At 43.0% G+C, this 24,071-nt stretch overlaps 1 protein-coding gene across 5 annotated transcripts in view; it reads left to right on the forward strand.

The window, feature by feature from the left end:
* Nucleotides 1–24,071, forward strand: part of LOC125005146 (transcription initiation factor TFIID subunit 4-like) — an 87,572-nt gene that overhangs the window by 44,672 nt on the left and 18,829 nt on the right. For all 5 annotated transcript variants that reach the window (XM_047580194.1, XM_047580195.1, XM_047580197.1 and 2 more), the window contains one exon: nt 13,969–14,091. In XM_047580194.1, the coding sequence (XP_047436150.1) occupies nt 13,969–14,091 (123 nt within the window). The remainder of the gene's footprint in view (nt 1–13,968; nt 14,092–24,071) is intronic.

Consider the following 24,071-nt stretch of genomic DNA (forward strand, 5'->3'; position numbering starts at 1 on the left):
TTGTTGTTTTGCCAAAGTGTTTAATTTGGGGATGTTCTGAGCTCGTCTGCAGCGTTGAACTTCTGACCTTCAAGTGACAAGCTGACTTTGCGTACCCCGGGCTACTGGCAGCGCTCTGTCTTGCCTCTGCGTCTCTCTTGGACATTTTCTTTCTAGCAACAGTGAGCCCCGCCGCAGTTTAGAACATTCACACTAGATCTCAGCCTACCCATAAGCCCCGCATATGCAAATGAAGCAGCGTAATAGGCAGCGCGATAGGTTTGCCCCGGGGTCCACGCGATCAAAGTGGATCTCCTCCCTGTTAAGTGGCAGTCCGCTCGTCATCTGGATACGGCCAGATTAGTGCCTCGTGAGGAGACGCCGCGCGCGTGTGTGCGCGCAGTTTCATTTTCATCTGGAATTTTAAGAAGGTGCTTTGGAAATTGTTACTTTATGTAATGCTTTCTCCCACTAGATAGAGACGAGGAAGACTCCACCACCTCCCCACCCACTCACACGCAGAGCGCCCCTCTTCCGCCCTCCCCTCACCTCTTTCGTTTTTTTTTTTTTTTTTTGCTTAATGGCCGTCGTTTCTCAGCCCCCGTGCCTCTTCAGTTTTCATCACCTGACAGGCTCAAGGGGACAGAGCTGGCTGTTTGTGTCACTGCAGAGTCTGTCGGCAGCTCACACATCTGCGCAAATTTCATCAGGATAATGAGCCCGAGCTACTCTTCCAGGCAACGGGCGGAAGAGCCAGCCTCTCTGCTGGATCATGCACACACACACACGCACAAAAAAAAATAAAAATAAATAAATAACAACCACCTAACAATCATCATTTTTAGGGAGATGGAATTACACCTTGTTATGTACTCCAACCAAGTGTCTGCGTCTAAATGGAGCTTGCGCATGATTTGTTTTTAAAAAGGCAGATACAGTGCACCGTGCAAGCGCTACTGCAGACCTAGAATCTAGTCTGAAGTAACAGGTGTGACACCTGAGCGGCAAATGAATGTTACGCACGGCCGAGCTTAGTTTGAATTTGCAAAAATTGCAAGTCACGAGTTTTTAGAATTTGACCGAGACTAATTGAATCATTGGTGAAAAACTTCACAACAAAGGGGGCGAAGCTCAGGAAGAGCAGGGATCCCTCTTACCCTCGTACAGTGAGCATCCGCCGTGGTACTTTTTGTCTTCTACAGATCCACACAGACTGCATATTATAAGAAAATGGTCTGTTCCCGCCATTTCACAGTCCATAAATGTTAATGACAGGAGGAGAGTTAGTAAAAAAAAAACACTGAATAAAATTTGAGATTACCTCGCTGTGTGAGATGTGTTTCTTTCTGGAACTCTCGGTTAACATAAAAGTATGTATGTGTACAAAGGCCTACCTTTTAAATGTATATTTTTTTAACCCATTAAAGCTTCTCAGTGGATGGTGTTAAGGTTAGGATTAAAATACTTACACCTTTCTAATATTGTGTGGGACTCATCAGAGGATGGACATGGGGCTTCTGAGCTGTGGTGTCTGGCAAGAGGGTGTTGTTAGTGGGGGCCTTTAAGTCCTGTGGGTTGAGAGGGGGGGCCTCTGTGGATCATCCCACACGATACTTGATCAGTTTGGGATCTAGTGAATTTGGAGGCCAGGTCAACACCTTGTGCTGTTCTTCTTCTTTCTTTTTTTTTAGTTGTTCCTAAACTGATTTTGTGTGTGTGTCTGTGTCAGGCTGCATCCTGCTGGGGATGGCTGCTGCCATGGGGTGGGGGTGCCTGGTCTGGTCTGGTCTGGTCTGGTCTGGTCTGGTCTGGTCTAGGTGGGTGGTACATGTCTGAGTAACATCCACACGAATGCCACGTCCAAATGTTTCACAGCGGAACATTCAATTGCTTCTCCTGTTGGTGATTTTAATGTTGATTAGATGTTTAATGTTGATTTTAATGTGGCTGATAGCTGTGCGTCAGTGTCACTGTGAATAGTATTGTGCTACTAACACAATAGATTGCCACAGTCTCTTCCATTAATTAGTACAAATTGAACTTCAGACACCACAATCGTCAGTAGATTGTTCTGTTCAGTGGATTTTATTATAGATTGTGATTGAGAAATTGCCCTCATTAAGTCTTTCTAGAGGGGCCGTATGGTTTTAGTTTGGTGCACTGATGTGTCTGCGCTTATGTATTTGCACCTGCAACATAAACCCCTTGCCATCGGGAGCGAAGCCGGTCAGATAGTCGCTGGCAGAGGTTTTGCGTGAGAGAGAGCGTCTGTTTCCTCCATTCACCACCATTTGGCCGAAAGGTCAGATGGGCTATTTCAAAAATGCCCCCAGTGAAAATCAATGGGCAAATCGTGAAGCTCAGTTCCTGTTTGTTGTTATTGTTGGTGAGTCTGTGTGTTCTGTCTGTTCCATCACTGAGGGAGGGGACCAGGCGATGCCTAATCATTGAAAGTGAGAGAATGAGAGGGAGAGAGAGAGAGGGACGGAGACATTGAGACAGAGACAGAAAGATGGAGAGAAAACGCGAATGGGGCTGGGGCGCGGGGGGGGGGTCGATGGGGCCGGTGGAGAGATAGAGAGGGAGTTAAGGCCAGTGGAGATACATCACATTGTCAGACACACAGACACACTGCAGCCACAGATTCATCATCGCAACCGCGTCTGCAGGCGCAACTGGACGCGGGGAAACGAGTGAACTGGAGAAGAGGAGTGGAAAGAGGACAGGAGAAGAGGGACGAGGGGAGAGGGGGAAGACAAATTGGCCGCTACAGCTGGCCGAAATTTTTGGCCAAAAGCTCCTGTTGGAGTCTGTTTCGGCTCCGAAAAGCAAACGGCGTCGTATCGAGAACACTAATATTTCCTCCGCGCGGCACAGTTCGTGTGAGTCGGTTATCTCGAACTGTTGCTCAAGCAGCGTGCCCGACCTGTTCAGGCTCCAGAAGAAAGAGTCTCAGCCACACACATTCACTCTGAGATGCAAAAGCTGCCACAGATGTGCTGCTGCAGGTGATTTTTAAAAAGAAGACGTACACAGTAGTGACATATTAAGGGTGGAGCCGAACCGAATAACATTTTTAGTATTACAAATACTTATTTCAAACAGTTTTTAAATTATTGGTATTTGAGAGAAAGAAAAACATCCTATCAAGAAGCTGCCTTTCCTCATGTGACCACAGTTAATATTTGTGACGTTCAGGAGTCAGGGTGAAAAGTCTCGCCTCCATAAGAGAGGAGGCTCAGACTGGATGAAACAGAGAGTGCCTTATCTGTTGCAGTGCAACAAGCTGCTCAGAAGAAAGGGGAAATAATTTCACTTCACATGAAATTACACACTTTGGGACAGTTACAATGTTAGTCAAGTCTTCCGCAGATTCTGAAGTGCCGTCATCCATCATGTTAAGTTAATTATTGTAATCATGCGCAGAATGGAAACTAGAAGAGACGCAGCTAGGTGTCCCGGCTTTCAAAGCCATTTTCAGTGTCGTCAGTGTTTATCTGGTAGCTGACAGCAGCAAAACAATGGTAAATAAAAAGTGGAGAGGTGGGGCGACCACATCAAAGATCCACAGCTGGACACGAACCAGTAAAGCTGAGGGAGCTCGTGGTCAGCGAGTTAACCCCTAAGCTACCGAGGCCCTGTTGTTTCCTGGCAACAATTTGAGAATAATCCCAGTTTAATGCTAAAATGGCTAAAGTTCCGAGCATATCTGTCAGCTGCCACGATAAAGACAAACCGAAAGGGGGTTTAAAGAAGATTGAGATCGCCTTGCAAGGCTGGTGTTGTGCAAAGCAGCACCACAGGAGTGAACCAAAACCGGAACATGTGTGCATATTTTCAACACAAGGCTCATATTCTCCTCTCTCTCAACTCTGTGGTGTGAGAGTTGCTAGAAAGCAGCATGAAGCTCATTGAAGCTTCCCTGGATAAATAAAGATTTTAAAAAATGGTTAAGATACTCTCACTCTCCCACTGATAGCCCAATGACTGGTAGACCTTTAGATGATGTGGGGTGGAGTATGTGGCAGAACTTCTCTCCTCTCCTCTCCTCTCCTCTCCTCTCCTCTCCTCTCCTCTCCTCTCCTCTCCTCTCCTACGTTACCGTGCCCTTGCAGCAAAACTCCACTTCTAGCTTTGAGTGTTTCCAGAAGCCTTGTGTGAAACCGTGAGCTCTCCAATGGGAATCTCAGAGGTTTTTGTTAGAATAATTTTCCTCAAATATTTTTTCTTCTTCAGGCATTGAGAGATTTTTTTTTCTTTTGCCCGTTTGACGCAGCAGCAGCAGCAGCAGCATTGCTTGAAATGTCTCGAACCTCCACCGAAATTAATTCTGCCCTCGCTCAACTTTGAACCCTGCGTGGCTCAAATTAAAAAGCCTGCAGTTATGCATCATGTATGTTAGAATCTATGAATTCATTTAGAATAATATTCATGTGACATATGCAAACCCTTTTTTAAATTTACCATATTTGGCGCGTTTGCCCACACAAAGTTAATGTAAACATTAATATTGTCTGTTATTAAGACCCTAACCCCTTAGATCAGGCCTTATAACGCACATACGTGCCATGATTCGCCCGGCATCCTCCACAAGTGACCAGGTCACGGAGAGGCTGGTATCCGCCCACGCTGCAAGCACCATCAGCCTGAGCCTTACACTTCTGAGAGTCCCTTGTGTGTCAGAGGACAATGTTACAGCTCCTTAGTTCTTATTAGGCCAGTTATATCTGCGAGTTCATAGGCTCTCCTCCTCTGGCCCTCCACAAACTGCTCTGTTCAAAGAGGCACTCTCCCCCATTAGGTAGGCCTCAGGGCAAAAGCCTGCTACCCTCCTCCGTGTTCTCTCCCTCTCTGAGCCGACTTTCAAAGAGAATTCCTGCTGTTCTGCGTGTCCCAATTCATAGCTGTTTTATTCTCGTCTTTTGGCCTACACAATGCGTTTGTTTCACAAGAGCAGCGCCGACTGTGGTCAGCTCAGTCGAGAGCACGTTTTGCTCGAGTGCAAGGACGATAAGCCTGTTTGCAAATGAGTCATTTTATGAAACGGATTCCTGTTACGTCTTTGAGGTACCTTAGAAGCGGTTGAAATGATCAGATGAGAAAGATAAGAAAAAGCTGTTTTGTAGGTCCTCAAGATGTGCGGGCTACTAAGTAGTATACCCTGTTTTTATTTGTTGCTTTGTTGTCTGTAGTCTCAACTTCAGTTTTTTTTTTCTTCTTCACCTCAAGACATATTACAAGAAAAAATAGAAGCAGGCTTTAAAAGTACCTTTGGTGTTCCTGTGTGTTTTCGAATATTACAAAGTGCTGTAATGAGAAGGAAAACAACAAAAAAAGGGAGATTTTTTTTTTTTTTTTGCCTCAGAGGAAGATAGCGACTCGTCTACATGCCGTACAAGCCTGTAGGTTCACTTTTCTCTTTGTGCGCTGGAGCACTCCTTGGGACTCGAGCGACAGGGGAATTGGGCATGCTGAGCTATGCTGGTGGCGAGGTGCCAGCCTCCTGTGCCTGGGATATAAGTGAGAGGGAGGCAGGAGGCAGGACATGTTTCAATTAGGCAACAAACACCGCGCAGCACAGGATAGGAGAGGAGAAGAATAATACCTCACCCCCATCAGCCGACTTCTCCCTTCTGACCTCTCCCAAAAATACACTTCCCTGAACTGCGGTGCTCCACCTCTTCGCTTGTTTTCCATTCAGAATCTGAGGTGTCACTTGTGCGCAATTCTTATGGGAAGGACAGTAGCGCGGGTCTTTGGCGAGGTGATGCTAAGTGTGCCAGCTCGGCCTGCATGTTTCCATTAGATTGTCATGTTGGCTAATTAGAGAGCGGCAGCATGATTCACCTTGTTAATTAGGAGGACTTGCACACCATGTGCCTGGGGGCGGTGTGGGGAAGAAGAGCCCAGCCTCAGAGCCTGCTAGTCGCCTGCTGCCTATGAAGATTCCCCTTCTCATCTACCTTCCTTTCACTCCTTTTTTTTTTTTTTTGATTTGGAAATGAATAAATCATTGAGATCGTCCTCTCTCGGAGTGTGAATATCTGAGTTCTCATCTTTTCGTGGATGCAAATTAGGCGTGATCAATAGAAGGTGACGAGCGGCGAATCTAAATGTTAAAAAAAAAAAGAGAGAGGGAAGGAGAGAGGACTGCTAGACGAAGCACGGCAGCGTGGAATGAGACAAAGCGAGAGAACATTTAAAGTAGGAAATTTTCCCTTAGATAAGCAGTATTTTTAATGATCACCGCTCTCCCACTGTCGCTCCGGTGAAACGCCGTCAGAATCTGCTTAACACTGATTTCTGGCTCCTTCATTAAACAGTGTTCCTTGGTAAAATGTGCCGTGCAAATGTTATTATTTATAGAAATAATACCGAAGTTAAGTCTGTCTGACACGTTCGAGTTATTCACACATTTCATACAGTGTCCCTTTATACAGTTTAATTCCTGCAAATAAGTTGCAGATGAAGAGGAACCGAGGAGTCATGATAGCGACACTAACATAATGACCTTCGCTCCGGGGATGACTGAGGGCTCTAAATAATTGGTCCTTGGCCCTGGAAGCACTACTGACACACTCGGCTTCAGAGGAAATGGAACAGGCTGAGCCAAGACTATTAGCTCATGCATGTATTTTGAATTCATCTCCATAGGTAAAATAATATAATCACAACCAGATTGACCAGAATATTTAAGGAGATTTATGTGTTCAAATTGGGCAATAAAACCGAATTTCAACGTATTTAGGTGCCTCTTTTACACATTTTCTACCTCAGTTGAGTGATGTATTGTACGTTATTCAGGATTATAGGATCTATACAAGAGTGTCTATATATTTGCTGGCGAATGTGCCATGAAAAAGCCCACTGTAACAGATGTTACTGTGCGAGTTATTCAACATTGAAAACAGTGTAGTGTAACTTCAAGCGCACAACACACGTACTGCATTTATTTATACACGGAATCAATATTTTATTTTGAGGAACTCTACCATAAGTAATTACCGAGTTCTAACGACGAAGCCGCACACGTATCTATCCAGTTTTAAGACACAGCCTTGCCCGCATTAGCAGGTTGGGACTCGACTCGTCGTTGTTTGTAGTGCACGGGTGCAGATGGAGGAGTGAAATCTGATGGGTTACTGCAAATGGCCCCTCTCCCTGCAGCAAACTAACTGCCAGGCACTTCACATGAAGAAAGGCCTCAAGATGCAGCTCACAGATGTTCACGTAATGCCGACCATGTGGGTGTCAGGTGAATGAGATGCATGGATTACAAACATACATAAAACACATACATAAAATGTCAACACACACCCGTGTTAAGCGGAGGGAAAATGCACACAAAGGGACATTCAGTGCTGCCAGTACTGCAGTGCGTGAACTAAGGATCTTTACACATCAATCAACGTTCCGCAGTGTCTGTAACCACATATAGCCATTGTGTTTGGATTATTTTTGTGTTAAGTTTCACTTCATCAAATGCTAACTAAAGCTAGCAACTCTTTACACCTGCATGTTACCTACTCACAGTGGTAACGCCTGCATGCATGATGTTAACCATGTTCACCGTCCTAATTTAGCATGTAAGCAAACATTTTATAATTAGCACGAAGTACAACCGAGTGTATAAGGATTCTTCCTCCCGCTATCATGAGCCTAACAGTTGACTGACACTGAGCTCCTCAGAGCCATACCCCTAGCCAGACTAACAACTTATTAAATATTAAGGACAGACACTACTAGAGAAAATATACTTTTTCCATGCACTGGTCAATTTGGAGATTTTGTGCTGTTTTGTCTCAATACCATTTTTTTAAGACTAGAAGAAAGAAAGTGTCCAAAACACACGTACAGTATATGTGTTGTTTAATTTACTACACAACTTACTCTGAGCCTTAAATCTTTCAGAAGCCTTTACATTAATCAAACTTTACGGTTTCGTTTCAGCCGACGAGAGTTTGTTTCTGTATCTTTTGTAGCTTGATTTACTGCTGTTTACCACTATTTTCGTTACATTTGCTTCCTCTAGGCTCTATCCTCCGCAAGTACTCAGTTTCTTTTCATTGTTTTGCTGACGATGTCCAGATCTACCTCCCTTAAAAACTTGAGTGTAAGGATCCTTTGCAACCACTGCTACACTATCTTCATGAGGTTAAATCTTTGATGGACATTAACTTTCTAAATTTAAACGATAGTAAGACTGAGGTCATTGCAACCCAAAACATTCCAGTGACTCCAATGCTGCCCTGGGCCCCCTGGCTACTAAAAATTGTGCTTTTATCAAAAGCCTGGGTTTTATTTTTGACAGTGCTTTTAAATGCGATAAGCAAATTGGCTCTGTGGTGAAAGGAGCCTTCTTTTAGCTTCGATTTCTAGCTTCTCAAAGTTAAGCCGTATCTCGCACCCAATGACTTAGAGAGAGAGAGATCCGTGCTTTTATTTTGTCTAGGCTAGACTATTGTATCTCCCTTCATGTCGGCTTAGACCAGCACTCTGGGCTGCTGCCCACCTCTTGACCGACACAAAAATACGTGACCACATCACACCGGTTCTAGCCGAATTAATCTGTCCTCACACTCCTACAACTAGAACACTGAGGTCTTCCATTGACAAGCTACTCCTGAAGGTCCCAACGTCCAGGCTCAGATCTAAAGGAGAACGAGCCTTTGTGGTGGTTGCTCTGAAATTATGGACCAGTTTACCACAGAGCATCGCCCCGACCTTAGTGACCTTTAAGTCATTATTAAAAACACATTTGTATTCTTTGGCTTTTAACTCATGTTGAGCCGATTCATCCCCAGCCACTTCTCTCTTCTGTCCTGTATTTTTTTTTACTCTTTAATTTTATTTTATTCTGTGTAGATTTTTACTCCCTTTTTTATTTATGTGGATTTTATTCTCCTTATTTCTTTTGTGTATATTTTACTCTCTTTTATTTATTTTATTTATGTAGTTCTATGCATTCTCCATCTTATTCTTGGACGCTTGCTCGCTATCTCAGCACTTTGGTCAACGTCTTTTGTCTTAAATGTGCTATATAAAAAAAATGAAATAAAATAAACAGATTTTCTTCTCCCAGACTGTTGACTGATTAAAAGAGAAAAATGAATCTGAAACAAGAATTTTGATCTTGAGTTAATCCCATTTTCAACTTTCTGCTCTGATCTTATATGCAAATAAGAGCATATTTATACAGATGCTACCTCAGTTCCACATTTAAATATATAATTTCAGGAAACTTTTACCAAAATAGTAACTGTCTTAACGATAGTAATCGACTGGGTAAGTTCTGTGGTGATTTCTGTTAGTTAAAATGTTTATCTCATTTACATGCAGTGTGCCCCCTCAACCGACAATGTCTAAAATAATAGAAAAATGTATTCTCTCTGCAGCCCAAAATCTGCCCACACAACCGATCTGCACACATTTGTACGTGTTAAAAGCGTACGTTATACTTCTGACAGTGATGCTGGTTTGTGCAGCTGGACGTATTTTTAGGTTTCCGGTTGTGAGCCGAGCCACAGATTGTTTTTATAATCTAATCTTTTGCAATTTATGAGATGATTGTGTCTGCCAAAGCCTTCTCTTGCACTGCTGACACTGAATAGTATTATTACTGGTGTTAACAGCGTGTAACTGTTGATGCCATCCACACCTACAGAGTTGGTTTGAAGTCGAAGCTTTTGCTGTGTTTCTTCATTAATTAGAATTTCAGTGTTTTCAATTGTGTTGAACGAATGTTTTTAACCCGTCTCTTCCTGTATGTTGAGTAACCATAAAAGCAAAAAAACTCAGAAACAGGAGATCATTTTAAATGTATTCGTGGGATTTTTGTGAATCTCTTGAGAAGGCGCCTCTTTTTCCACCATGTCCATGTGCATTGATACCGCGTATTTAAAATTATTTATATCCTTAATCATTCCTTTAGATTCTACGTCATTCGTGGTGTCTTACACGCTACGCCGTATTATATTCTATAGATCAACCAGGCTCGCAGTGCAACCCGCCCACCCATGCGTTTAACGTGTATGCACCCTTCCTTCCAAGGTTCTTGAGTGAAATAAAAGCTTTCTCCAAATATAGCATATGCTATGTCTACGTACTCACAAGCTCCCTGCTGTGACCTGAGCTTTGTACTGGGAGGGCATGAGACAGGCCGACTCAAAACCCATGGTCTTTGCAGGGCAGACAGCCCTTTAGCTTCCTTCAAAGCCCCGTAGCTGCTTGTGACGTCAAGCAGAGCGTGTTCTGCTCTACCAAGGACATCTGTCTGTAAGCGTCTGGAGGGCCGCAAGCAGCCCCCCGGGCCAGGAGCGGGGGGTTGGTGAGAAAAGCCTTTGTTCAAAACAGCAGAGATGGAGAACGGCAGGTTGGCCATCATGGCTCCTCCAGCTCATCATCCTTTTGACTCCAAGCGCATCAGAGGGTCTTGCTGTGTTTTGGACTTTTTTGCATCATAAGGGAACGTTCTGCTCTTTCCTCTATAATGAGAAACAAGTCCTGTTATTTGGTATTTAGATCTTGACAGAAATCTATTAAGGGCACAGGGCTTGATGTTAGACTTGCAAATAAAATCTGAAAGACATTTGAAACACGTAACAGCTGAAAGACAGCCAAACTGATCTGGTTATTTATATTTGCTGAACACAAACTCAAACGCGTTTCCTAAGTTCTATTTAAACATTTTGTGTAATGATGTACAGCGCCTCACAATTATACTCGAGAAATCTAAAACGTTCCCAGACCACAGTTTCCTCTTAGTTTCGGATAACCTAATGTGCGGTGGGCTGTTACAATGATTAATACTGTACACAAACATACAGCAAATTAGTGAAGAAAACCTTATGTATGACTACTATTTACTACTAATATAGTGAACAGAAAATTGAAAACATTTGCAATAAAAACACTGCTTTTATTAAGTTTTAATTTTATCCACCTTTTAGTTTGTGGGCAACAGCTGTTCAAGTGCCGTGTGTTAAATTTCTTAACTAGCCATCTACAACACGAAGATGTATTAACTATGTCTAAACATCCACTGCTCTCAGATGAGATGTATTAAATGTGATTTTAGAGGAAGTTTACAGACAAAACTACCACGACACAACTAATCTTATGCGTGTAATTTGGTCTTGATTGTTAAAGCACATTCAAGCACATCTACTGGAGTCAAATTCTGAGGTAACAAAAAAAAACATGACACATAAGTGTAAAGTTATCCGCCATTCACATCCACTGTTTTTACTGTCATTACACATCTCTTGATGTCATTAACCTGTAAACTGATACACATTTGTCAGGTTACTCATCACCTTTGAAAGAGCTTTGTGCAAAAGCATTGTTCCAGAAATGCGCGTCTTTGAATTTGCATACATTTTTTCACAGTTTCTCTGCACTGACCATAAAATTGGTACCCAACACTGTGGTGTGCGCCCAGACATAAACGTCTTTCCAACAAAGCCATAGATTAATTCTGTGTGGTATCTCAAAAATGTTCTACATCGTCTGACCTTTGCTTATAATTTGACTTTACGAGCCCCACTTTCCCTGCTCCAAAGGGCATACATGCAGACTGGAAGCACTGGTATTTAAGTGACTTTGGAACAGCAGATATTTATGTGGTACCATTGATCGGACCTGGCAAATGTATGCATCCTGCCAGCTGGTTATTCTTCCAGTCTGGGAAGAATTTCAGTAGTGACCTTTGCAATTTTTTTTTTGTTTGTTTGTTTTTTTTTTGTTTGTTTGTCCCCTCGCTTAATACTGCCGTACCAATCGCTTGCATTACCTTTCTTTCCCTTTGTGTCTATATAATTTCCAAAAGTGGAGGTTCCGTGAAAGAACAGTGAAGGTGAACAGTGGTGGAGACTGACGCCATTCTTAACATGAGTTCCATCAGAAAATAATACACCGTTTCAAAATCTCTGGTCAACAAGTGCAGCAGTGAGGATCCGGTGACCAAGGTCTTATTTCTTGTTTAGAAAGTCAATAAAATTTCTGTTGTTTACACGGAACCACAAACGCCTACTTTTCCTAAACCCAAAATTCAGAGGAGAGGAGGAATTGATAAGGGAATTGATCGATAAGCAGAAAATAATGGCATCAATATAATCTTATCGATGCCCATTTCTAGACAAGAATATAATAGAGTACAATGGCACCGGCACCTAAACTGCTCAGTCGAAGCAACTCACAATGTAAAGGAAATCTCTGGAGGCCTAGCCCAACTCCGGTTGTATCGGTTGCCAGTGATCAAAGGAAGGTAGACTAGGCGCAGTGGCACCAGATTGAAATCAGAAATCAGTCTCCCAGTGTCATGGCGGCCGCTTTACTGACGGGAAACGCAGTCTGGAGGGCTGCAGATGGTAAAATGAGGTCTTCATTTATCATACAGTCATAAATCTGAAAATGCAGGCAGTTGCTGTGGGCGCTGGGAGCCCATGCCTGGTGCCAACTGCCATCCAGAGATGCCGGCATCCTGGTGCCATCAGCGAGATAGCGGACCCCTCGCTTTTTTTTCTCTCCCTCTCTCCTGATCTATCGCTCTGCCATAGTTCACTTGTGGTGGGATTCTTTAAGGTCACGCCTACAGAGCTTTGTGTTTTTTTGTTTTTTTGTTTTTGTGGCAAAGCCTAATAAGCTCACCATTGATAACGTTAATTCACTTCACAAACTTCGCCATAAATATTGTTATTGGTTAGCGTCGTGTCTAGATTCAGCCGGTTGGTACCACTGCTATTATTTCCCCTGCTCTGTGTTGTCAGCGTGTTTGAATCTTTCAACAGTTCCGCCGTGCTAAATGTGAAGTGGCAACACCCTAAAGGGCATGCCTTGCCAGCGGGGTTTTAGGAAAAAATCAGAGGCAACTGCATGCACATTTTAGATCAGACTTTGTACACCAAAGCAACCTTTTACAGAGCGCCATCTGAAAGTAACATGAAATTTTCCCCTGATCAGACAACATGCATGCCTCACACAAACACCAACGCCCAGCGAACACATGCTGGGAGATAACATAAAAGAACATGAAAGACATCAAGGCGCACATTGATTGTCCCTGTTCGCTTCGACCCAGGCCTCTCTCCCCCAGCGGGCAGACACACAGGCAAGCTGGTGGGTAGGCATCCCCTGTGCTGTGGCCACGATTGATAGGCACGTGTGTGTCTGTGTGTGTCTATGTGTGTGTGTGTGTGTGTGTACGCTGTGTTTGCATGTTGGAGGGAGTGCTGACACCCTCTGTGCCATGGCCTCAGGCCCTCACACCTCCACCCAATAGAAAGGGCAGCTCCCAGCAACGCTGGGTTCCCCCTCAGCCCTCGGGCTAGACATGACATTACCTTGGGCAGAGCCTCTCTACAAACCCCCCCCCCCCCCCCTTTATACATCACAACAGCACCATGTGACTACACACACAATCATTGAGAGAAGCTCTGTTAATGGCTGGCAACAGTCTTCCATTTTGTTCCGCTGAGGAGAGTGCTCTGCTTATAGAATACACGGAGGAACAGTGAAACATCTATGGCTGTTAGTTTTATTTCCTACATTCGATTCCATTATTGTAACACTGAGCTGTCATTTTCATCAGGAGTACGTGAGGGGTTCTGGCTCCAAAACGATCTAATCTCAATTCACAATTTTGCGGTCACTCGTGCAGCTACAGATAATTCCTGTGGAGATCTCTGATCTGCTTGAATAGTTGTAAATTATATTATTTTGAAGTCTGGCACCATCAGACTTAAAAGCAGTCCTGCATCACAGACAGTTATTGTTAGTCAAAGCTTGTAAATCTGAATGACGGTCTCTCTTTGTATCGATTTTGTATGGACGTTTGAATTTGTTTTGTTGGCATTGAGGCCGCTGGTGCGTATTGATGTCTTACACATGTCACACTCACTTACCCAAACACATGATACTACAGCAATACAACGCCATGTACGGTGTAGATGGTGAGTTTACTTTCTTATCCTTGCGGTCTCTCTTCATCAGATGCAACAACAGGAGCTGGCCCAGATGAGGCAGCGAGATGCCAATCTAACAGCACTAGCCGCAATTGGACCCCGGAAAAAACGCAAAGTGGATTCACCAGGGGCCACTCCATCAGGGACCGAGGTAAGAACTACTCTCTTCTTATTTATTGTTGTTATAGTTGCCAATGCTGCCTCACTGAATACCGGCGTTGGCGCCATGTTCACCATTAAATTCTTTAGAGACATTAAAAGGGAGATTTGGATTTCACTTCTGATAGTTTGGAAAAGCGGTTTGGATTCATTTGTGATCATGATTTATTAGTTTAACTGATCGTCGGTTTATCCGTTCTTGTTCCACCTGTAAAAATAAACATGGTCAGAACGGCTCTTTAGAGACGTTTTTGTTTTAATGCAGGTTATTCTCCTGAATCGAATTACTGTGCAGTTGTTAAGTAACACTTTTCCCAGAATGTAGGTCAAGGTTGACGGTAGTCCTGAACTTTGCAAGAGGTATACGCTTTCTGATATTGAAAACAGGGCTCTGAGGACTATTAATCAATAATCTATATTGGGCTGTGGTATTGTGGTTACAAATTAGACATTTACATGCATCCAGCAGTTAGATTAACTGGTCTTATTGTAGATTTAATGTATAGCGGCGTTTTACAGCAAACGTCATCCCATCATTGTTTCTGTTTTAGCAACAGGCTTTGTGCGTCAGCGCAGCCAGTCTCGCTAATTTAACACTCACTTTGATTTCACGTTTATACTGAACAGATGCTGTATGTTTTGCATACAGTATCAAGAACACATAACCTTACACCTAAGGCTCCGGGGTGATTGTAGAAATGAAAATTTTAAAAAAAAGCACTCCAATAGCAAAGATGTTCAAATTTCACTAACCACCTACACACAGAGGCAGTGTGTGATTATTATTAACTGCATGTTACCAGCCTGGAAGCCGGCCCAAATATCCCCCAATCCCATAAACTTTATGCGGGGAAATGTTGAGCTGATCTCACTGTGTTGGGAACTGACTACAGTCGTTTGGGTGGGGCTTCATATGGCGACAGTAACAGCGACGGAGTCGTACGAACCATCATGTATGTCACACTTCATTTGTAAAAGTAAATAAATACATAAGTAAAATGATTTGTTAACTTAGAGTTGTAGTAGGATTCAAGTTTTTTTATCTTACATTTGAGAACAGCAACCAGTCGTGGAGAATACATTACAATCAAAAACTAAAGATGCAAATAGCAAATTATTCAACTGACAGATTAAAGATCCAAAAGATATGGATTTGGAGCTGTTCATACAATGGATTAGATAATACAAAGCATATACTTTGACTTTAAATATAGTGAGAAAAAAATATTACAATAACTGTCATGACGCGTCATATATCAGGGTCTGATGGATGTTTTCGAGATGGGTGCGTCTCCCTTTACCTGTGATTATAGCTCTGAGAGCAGTTGTATTCTTAATATCGCACATTCCCTTGTTGCTTCAACAAAGTTTGATTCTCCAAGCTAAGATGTAAGGTAATGTCTATGTATGTTCCAGGGAGCATGGTGACATACTTCCATGCGACACTCCTAGTATGTTTTTAATTAAACTCAACTGTGTTATTTAAAAAAAAAATAATAATAATAATGTCCTGTTAGAGGTTCCATAAGCAATGACTTCAGTATCATACTTCTCTGACACAGTGTTATACATGAAGTCATGCACAGTTGCTTCACCGAGTCGCATTTCCCTTTGGGCAGCAGGAAAAAACATTTAAATTCCACATATTCATCTGTAAATATGATGAGTCTAAAATAAGCCTGAATTTTGAATGTCAATTGGTCATTTTAATAACCTGCTTATCGCGTTGCATCTTCACATCCTTCGCTTAGCAGCAGTATGCTGCAGAGGAGCATAGTAATGCACCCGGTAAAAAAGCATAAATAACAAAATAAAAGCATTACTTCTGGTCCTTGAGTACACTGCCAACCTCTTTCAGAATGTTTTACCCTGATGGGTATTAGCCCACGACCTTCTGCAAAAAAAAGCTGCTTCCTCGTACTGCTTTCCCAAATGCACTTACACGACATAAACATGAATATACATCGTGGAGTTGTTGTCTTTTTCTCCTCTTTTCCTCCTCTTCCTCTTTCTTTTTTTCATGTCCTGTATATGTTTAATTAGAAGGCATAATGAAGTGAAGTCACAGTGCGCGCCTCCTCTGGAGTGATTGCAGAGGGGGCGGAGGAGGAATCTTAACTTATTTTCACTTCGTTTTCACCTCCTCACATTTCTTCATTTCACATGGGCTGGAAGCGCCCGCGGCGTTCTCTTTCCCTTCTCCAGAGCAAAGTGAATGTGACTTTTCTAAGGGGGTCACAGGATGCCTGGAGGCCTGTGGGTGTTACTGGACTGTTGCCTGCTCTTAGCTTCACTGAGGGGCTTGTCATAGATTTCATCTCCACAGAAATGAGCCGGGGGGCCCTGGCCAGGAGCACAAGCAGCCAACGTTATGAAGGGCCCACGCTGATTATTTCCCTCTGACATCGCATCCTGAGCTTTCCGCATTAATCCCAGACAAAGGCAGCCCTTCAGTGCTGTGCCAGAGCTCAAATTAGGAGCCAGATAATGGCCTTGTTGAGATCCTGCTCTGTTTTCTGAGATGCAGAGCTCCTGTTGAAATCCTCCTCTTCCTTCCCCGCTGCTTGTTCCTTGCCTCGTCAGACCTTTCCACCCAGCTCGGACTGTGACGGAATTCAGGTGACACATTTTGCTTCATTCACCCACCTTTAATTTGATGGTGGCTCGCCTGGACTTGGGCCTGTGCCTGGATGTGGATTGCCACGGGCTGTGAAACTGATAGCCAGTCAAGACTGGAGTGTCTGTCTCCAGCCTGATCTAGTCTGCAGGAGGGAACAAAGGGGGTCTTACAGGGCTCCTCGGGGTGGATTAGTTCCAAGGAGCCAATGGCTGGGGCTGCTGGCTGGCTTGCTGTGAGGGGGGCCGCCGTGGCCCCGGCGGTTGGTCACTTCGCGCAGGCAGGGGCCGCGCAGGCACACACAGGCTGCAGCACTCCTTGAAACGAGCACACACAGGTTTCACAAGTTCAGCACAAAAGTTCAAGGGGGGTGGGGTGGGTGGGGAGGGGGCAAGGTGCAGTGAAGAAGGGCAATTGAAGGTGGATGGCGATGTGAAGAAAGGCCACAATATTATCTTTGCCCTCAAGATATCAGCTTCAACATGTAGCTAGTACCACTGCTCCACCAATAACGCTACCAGTAATACTAGTGCAGTGCCTGATTGAGAAGTTTAGATTTACTGGATGCTTTATTTCCAAGTGTATATGGTTCCTTTTTAGCCTCTAAAGTGTAAAACATAAATAAAATTTATGCTGCTAGATGATATTTTCTTTAATTCTCTGGTGGGATTGTGCAGCTCGTCCGTTAAGTATTTCACGCGGTGCCTGTTTAGACACAGGTACAGCTTTTCCAGCCGTGGCAAATATTTATAAATTGAATGCATGAAGGGTGATGCTGGATTGCAGCTCAGTGAATCAGAGCTGGGAGACAGACTGTCAAATAGAGTTTTATTCACAATGATTATTCCATCACACCCACTGTAGCCTGCCCCTTCACAACATTTAACATGATTTGAACACTTTACTGTTTCATTTCCCCCCATTGATTTTTGCATGTTGTGGTCGTCTGTCCTCCAATCCGCCGGATCTGTTTTGCTGGCTTTTACAGAGAGGCGGCGGAAGGCTCCTCTCCTCTAACATCTTAGGTTGGCGTTACAGGTTCTCCCGACGTGTCCTGCAGTGTTAAACACGCTCGGAGCTCTGAAAACATCCTTGACACATTTACGGGCTCGCAGTTATCATCCAGGCACTTAGGCCATTTATCACATCAAAGGGAGAGCTTTGTTTGTTGACGTCAAAAAGGCAACAATAGCAGCTAAATTGCCCCAGTTTGTGCAGCCACACTGGCGTTCTCCTATCTGTCTCGACCAGGCGCAATGCGAGGGACAAAGGTAGGCGAGCGATTTAATAGTGAGCTTCGTCTATTTTTCCATTTGAATTCATTTCACCTTCTTTCTTTGAGGCTGTAGATCAGAAAGAAGGAGTGAGGCAATAGAGTGAGAGGCATGGGGAGAGAGGGGGGAAAAGCACAAGGAAAACTGATGCCCTTTCCTCCAGCTAAATTAACAGGAATCACGTGGAAAACAATCTGAGTCTCCAATGAAGGAGGGGAGGGGGGGGGGGGGGGGGGGGGGACCATTAAAATTAGCCCCAAGCTATGGACTGCACCCAATATCACTAAAGCTGCACTCACTACAGATGTGGAGGCTGGCTTACAGGCAAACTATGCTCTGTTCTATAGCTACAATTAAAATCAACCTCGCTGCCAAAAAATAGGAGGGGGAAAGTGGGGGTAGAAAGGCAGACATGGAACATCAAAGACAGATTGAAATGTGTAGTCAGTAATAAGAGTGGTCTCTAAGCCCTGAGGTTCTCCACGGTCCCCTTGTTAATGAGAAATTTTGACCTCTGGTTTGTAAGTTAAACTTGTAATCTCGGTTAATGAAGTAAATCAATCCCAACTCGGGAGTGTTCAGTGTCTCTCCCTTTGCCTTCTCCCCGCCAACCTCCCCTCTGTCCTTCTCTCTTGTGCTTTTCTCCTTCGCATACTCCTCCTCCTCCTCCTCCTCCTCCTCCTCCTCCTCCTGCGTCCCTCCCCAATGTGCCGCCTGGGAGTAAAATGGCCAGGTCTTCAACCAGACAAACAGGAAACTCACAGAGTACAAGGGTTCCGGAGCTGGAGGGGCGGCGTAAGGACTCAGAGGACTAGGACCAACCAGGCTGTTTGGTTAAGGAGGAGACAGGCCAGCTGAATGCTAGTAGAAGGGACAGCATGAAGGGGAAACACTCGCTCCTCCTCGTCATCTCTTTTTCCTTTCCATCTCACCCCCCCACCACCACCCCAAATCTCTGGCCAGAGTCTGTTGGGGTTAGTATCTGGTTAAAAAGTCATGCGAGCTTGCTGGTGCAAAAGAAGTGGTGGCAGTAATGAGCGAACGTGCTGTACTCACTACAGCTTGCTTCTGTATTGTGCTACAAGAGCATCCCTGCTTTTCCTGCTTTCTCCTTTCTTCTCTCCGTGGCCAAACCACACACACACACACACACACAGTGGTTGGTTTTAATGGAAAAGGCAGCTAGCTTAGCCTCTCTTGGTTTTCTTAAACAGCTGGACCTCCACTTTTGCTCTTAACCATGTGGAGGCTTCTGTTAAATCCGTTGAGTGCACTGACATTAACCCCTGATTAACTGTTGCTTTTTCTTTGTTTTAATTCACCTCTAAAATAATTCAAGTTGGGATCTGAAGTAGAACGCGATGCCTTTAGCATGACTTATCTCGGGATGTAATGAAGCATAAGGATTCCTATGTGGGTTTCCCCTTCTCTACTACATAAATATGATTAAAGAGGGCACAGAGAGGCTGCTATTGGTTTCATAATGTCAAGAAGATTGCAATGTTAGTTTGACTTCGTGTCTCAAGGCAATTCTGTATTTCCAGTGAGGACAGAGAGGAGACAGAGGTTGAGTCTTCACAATGGTTACAGGGGTTCCTTGGCTGGATGCCACACGTTCTTAGAGCTTTAAAACAGTGCACTTTGCCAAATTTATCTTCCTCTGTACGCAATGCAGAGCACTGTGGTGCCCACCACTAGGTATCATGGGTTAACTCATACACAAGGAATCTACAGCATTAGCAAGAGAATGTTGATCAATTACTGTTTTCTTAAAATTAAAAATATTAATTCTACTGTGTTTTTTTTTCTTTTAAAACTGACACACTCAACATAACACACGTTACATGAAAAGGACACTGCGTACAGAATACAATTACTTCTTTATTGATCATTCATCTGGAAATTCTTTCTCTGATTTTGCTCACAGTGATAATATTAACCCACAATGACAATGGTGATCATTTTCACCATCTTAGTTTTAACACAGAATTCTAGCGTTGCTAATGCATCTACCATTAGCACGGGAGAGTATGAGGTACAATTTATAACCTGTGAATGGCAGAAACAGTTGAACCAAACTCAGTAGGCTTTATCCTCTGGGGACCGTGAATGTCCATCTGATGTGTGTTGAATAAGTAAAAACTTTTACCTGCTACAGGTGCTATAGGAAGATTGCTCCTTATGGCACTGATCGTATCTTTATCAAGTTTTATCGAGTAATTCTGCGTTGAAAAACAAAATTGTCAGCCATATGATGGGAATAAAGGCGACATGCAGTTTTTAGCAAAATATGCATGTCTGCGCACCATATAACAACAGTCTGGACCCGTAACTATTCCACCAGTTTTGCCATACATACAGTATGAGACTTGCCGCTAGCTGCTAGCATTAGCATTTTCTAATATAGATAATGGGTAGCGTGCAAGACAGTTTATCTCCTTCATGGTCTCTTCCATCATCCTCTTGAACAGGATCAAACTGACGCAAGACTTCAGTGTAGCTGCATTTAAGAGGCTCTCTGAGTAGAGTGTTTGTTTCTCGGTCTCTGTCCTCCAGTCAGTTGTCTGTGTGACTTAGACTGATGTTTCTCCAATTTGTTTACAAAGGATTTTTATACTTTTGAGAGAATTTGTAAACTCTTTTTTTAAAAAATTTTTATGCTTGCTTTTAAATGGGAAATGCGTCATCTCATTTAGAAATGTAACTTCTGGGGAAAGGATTGGGGCTCACTTTTGGTTCTGTCGTGTAATTTAAACACCCTGATCTTAAGGAGCACGTTATAAAAATTTAATTCTCTCAAAAAATGAATCGCTGATTGGAGTTCTGCAAGGCCTCTCAGTCCACATAGCAGATAACTCCCATGTCACAACAATGAAGTAGTTCGGTTCAAGCTAAAAATTAAAAAATATACACTCATGAGATTATTATTATTCAGGCCTTCTTTGCATATTTATATATTCAGTTTATTTTTAAAGGAAGCTGATGTGGACCATTCGTGTTGCATCTTCTTTAGATAAATCCTAAATGTGCCATACATTTATACATGTACATAACTGTACAATGCAGTGTTAACACAGTGATCTCCTTATTGAGATAAGAACCTCCTATACATCCATATTCATGGCAAAGTGGTGATCCCCCTCATTTCTGCCTTTAAAACTTTGCCCTGAAATAATGGTTAAATATACAGTTTTGACAACAAAGTTAAGCCTCGGGCACTTTTAAGATACCCATCTTAAAGAAATTAATTACCTCCCTTGTTAATCTTGATATAATTAAATTTCTGAAGAATGAAATTTGCTGCATTTTTTTTCTCCCCCCTCTCCGCCTCGCTGCTATGGAGGCGGACCGATAGCGGCTGGCTCTCTAGCTAGCCTGCTGGCCAGGGACATGGGGACAGCCTAGCACCGTGGGCCCCATGCTGTGCTATACCGCACTGTGCATACCCACTCTCCTCATCCTACGCCTTTACCACTCATAGGCATAGGCAGAGAAAACGCCTCAATCACTGTTTTTTTTTTGCCAATGTGTGACTGGATGTGTTTCCTCCATCCTTTAGGAGATGGAAACTCTGGGCCTCCAGTTTCTTGCTTTTAACGAGTAATAGTGTTGTGGAACGACTCGAGAATTTTCAAATGCAAGAGCCTCTAATGAAGTTGTCAACACCGAGCCTCTGAAACTTACATGGCGGAGCCCCGGAGAGACCAGAGGGTTCTTTCCTTTATGGCTCACTTAAGAAACTCCTGTGCCTTTGTGTGACTTACTGTCGTTATTTATAGGACCTCCTGCGATGCTGATTTAACTGTGATTGCTCTGTGCAGCACAACTCCGGCGTTACAAGGAAGCATTTTATTGTCGCTGTGTATTTAAGTTTGTTTTCCTTTGACTACAAGTTTTATGCCAGCTCCATTGTCAGCTGTCAAGGTTTGATCCCAGGGAAAGACAGACGGAAACGCTAGAAAAGATCGTTCAGTAGACGCCGGTAGGGGGGCGAGAGAAAGAGGTGAGGAGGGGTGGTGGTAGTGATATGTATTGAGTAGGCAAAATGCTACAGGGAGATGGCAGAAATGCTAACATAGAGAAAAGTTTGAATTTATGATCTGATTCAGGACTTTTCATTCTGAAGGTTTACATCCACCCTGTTAGCACCTCCTCACTGCTTAACACTCAGTGCTAAATAACTGAGCACCATCTTTACATTCACTGCATTACAGCTGATCTCTAGCAGTTTGCGGTTTCCATTGTGTTGTTGTAAACAAATACATTCACACGTAGTTGTTTTTGTATTTAATAATACTTCACAATGATAATAAAAGGTTAACAGTTGCATGCGTTTGTGCCACCGTCTGTTAATGTTTAAGAATTTGAATGTTGAATAGAGCACATGATAAAAAAAAAAAAAAAAAACACATTGTCTTTTTAATTAATTGTGTTAATGAAAAATATATTATCACTCCACGTGACACAATTTAATTGTGACAGGAATGTAAATGGTAAAAGCACCAGTGACTAATACTGGTATCAGGGATGAAGTACAGTGCTTTGTACTTGTAATTGCACTTTGTTAAACTTATTTCACACTATACAACAAATACAAATAAGGCAGTTTGAAATCCATTTTCTGTTAAATTGTCAAGAAGAGCGGTGAAGAACTACTAATTTTACACAATCAGTTTGATGCAGATTTCAGGCTAATGCTGGTTGTGCACGATAATATGTCCAGAGATAAACCACATTGCTCTTACTGATCATTCTAATATATATATGTAGTATTTCTGTGGATTTTGGTGCCTCCTGAAGTCCATATATGAGATTCCAGTGTCTTACCATTTGGTGAATGACTTCATGAAAAAGCACATTAACAGCATGTTACTAAACATTTAAATCTGTGGCTTCACCGCATGTTAACTGACAGACATTTAGACCAGCAGTGTCTGTCCAGTGTCTCATCAACTTAACAGTGCTGCGGATTGATGTGGATTTTACTCCCCAGCGCGTCACGCTGCAAACAGAGCAGTTTTCTCGGCTTCCACATCAGTTACAGCAGGGTATGGTCGGTGCTTTGCACTTGTGGTGATTTTAATTGTAGAAATGCTGTATTACGAAGTACGTGGACGTGTATTATCTGTATTGTCAGGTGTAAATGCTCTGAAAAAAAAACTTAAAGCTTCATATTTAATGTTCATGTTTAAATTAGACAGAGGGATACAGTGGACTATTGAGGTGAAAATAAAATCATGACAAGTGAATGTATCCTTGACTGGGTCAGTGATCACTGATCAACAAAAGAAAGAGTTGATCACTCCTAACCCTAAAAGCCACTGCTGTTCAATTCAACTCTCTGAGTCGTTTACTGCCAAATCTAAAAGTGCTTTTTTCTCTTAGCATCCCACTGGGACAGACCTTGTTTTGACTCCCAGTTACACATGAGCTACCCCTCATAACCCAGACCAACCACCAGCTACTTTACATTACAGAGATGATCCATGCAAATGAATATAGCATCTATTACAGTTCTGTTCTTGTCCTTCATTCTGAGGATCATTTGTTTCATTGTTTTTGTTACACCATTGTTGTGTTGCAGTGTCCTCTATTTTGTCTTTTAACGGGGGAAAACAGAACGTCTAAAATTAGCTTCAGAAAATGGTGAAAGAGAACAAACAATGCGATCCATTAGTGAGGATGGGTTATTGGCTGACTTGCCTCTTCTCATGGCGGCCCATTAAAAGTGGTAATGTCTGCCTGCAGCAGTGCCCGGGGAAGAAGAAGGAGGCCATGGAAGGCATATTTCACATGCATCAGACACTGGAATTAAATAGACCAATGTTCCCTAAAAAGACTGAAGTACATCTCTTTCTGATGTGCGTCCCGGGCAAAAATTCATTGATCTTAGAATGTCCCTTGGCAATTATAAAATATTAAATCCAAGTCGCACTTTTCGGCTCAGCGTAATTTTTTTTCCTCGCTTTTCACTGCTTTCCATTTGACCAATTTAGAAAAAAAAGTTAGAAATGGATGGCCGTGAAAAAAAAAAAAAAAAAACGATGCTGATAATAAAGACTGTGCCCACTTTTAGATATT

Source organism: Mugil cephalus, chromosome 3, assembly GCF_022458985.1.
Source record: "Mugil cephalus isolate CIBA_MC_2020 chromosome 3, CIBA_Mcephalus_1.1, whole genome shotgun sequence".
NCBI lineage: Eukaryota > Metazoa > Chordata > Actinopteri > Mugiliformes > Mugilidae > Mugil > Mugil cephalus.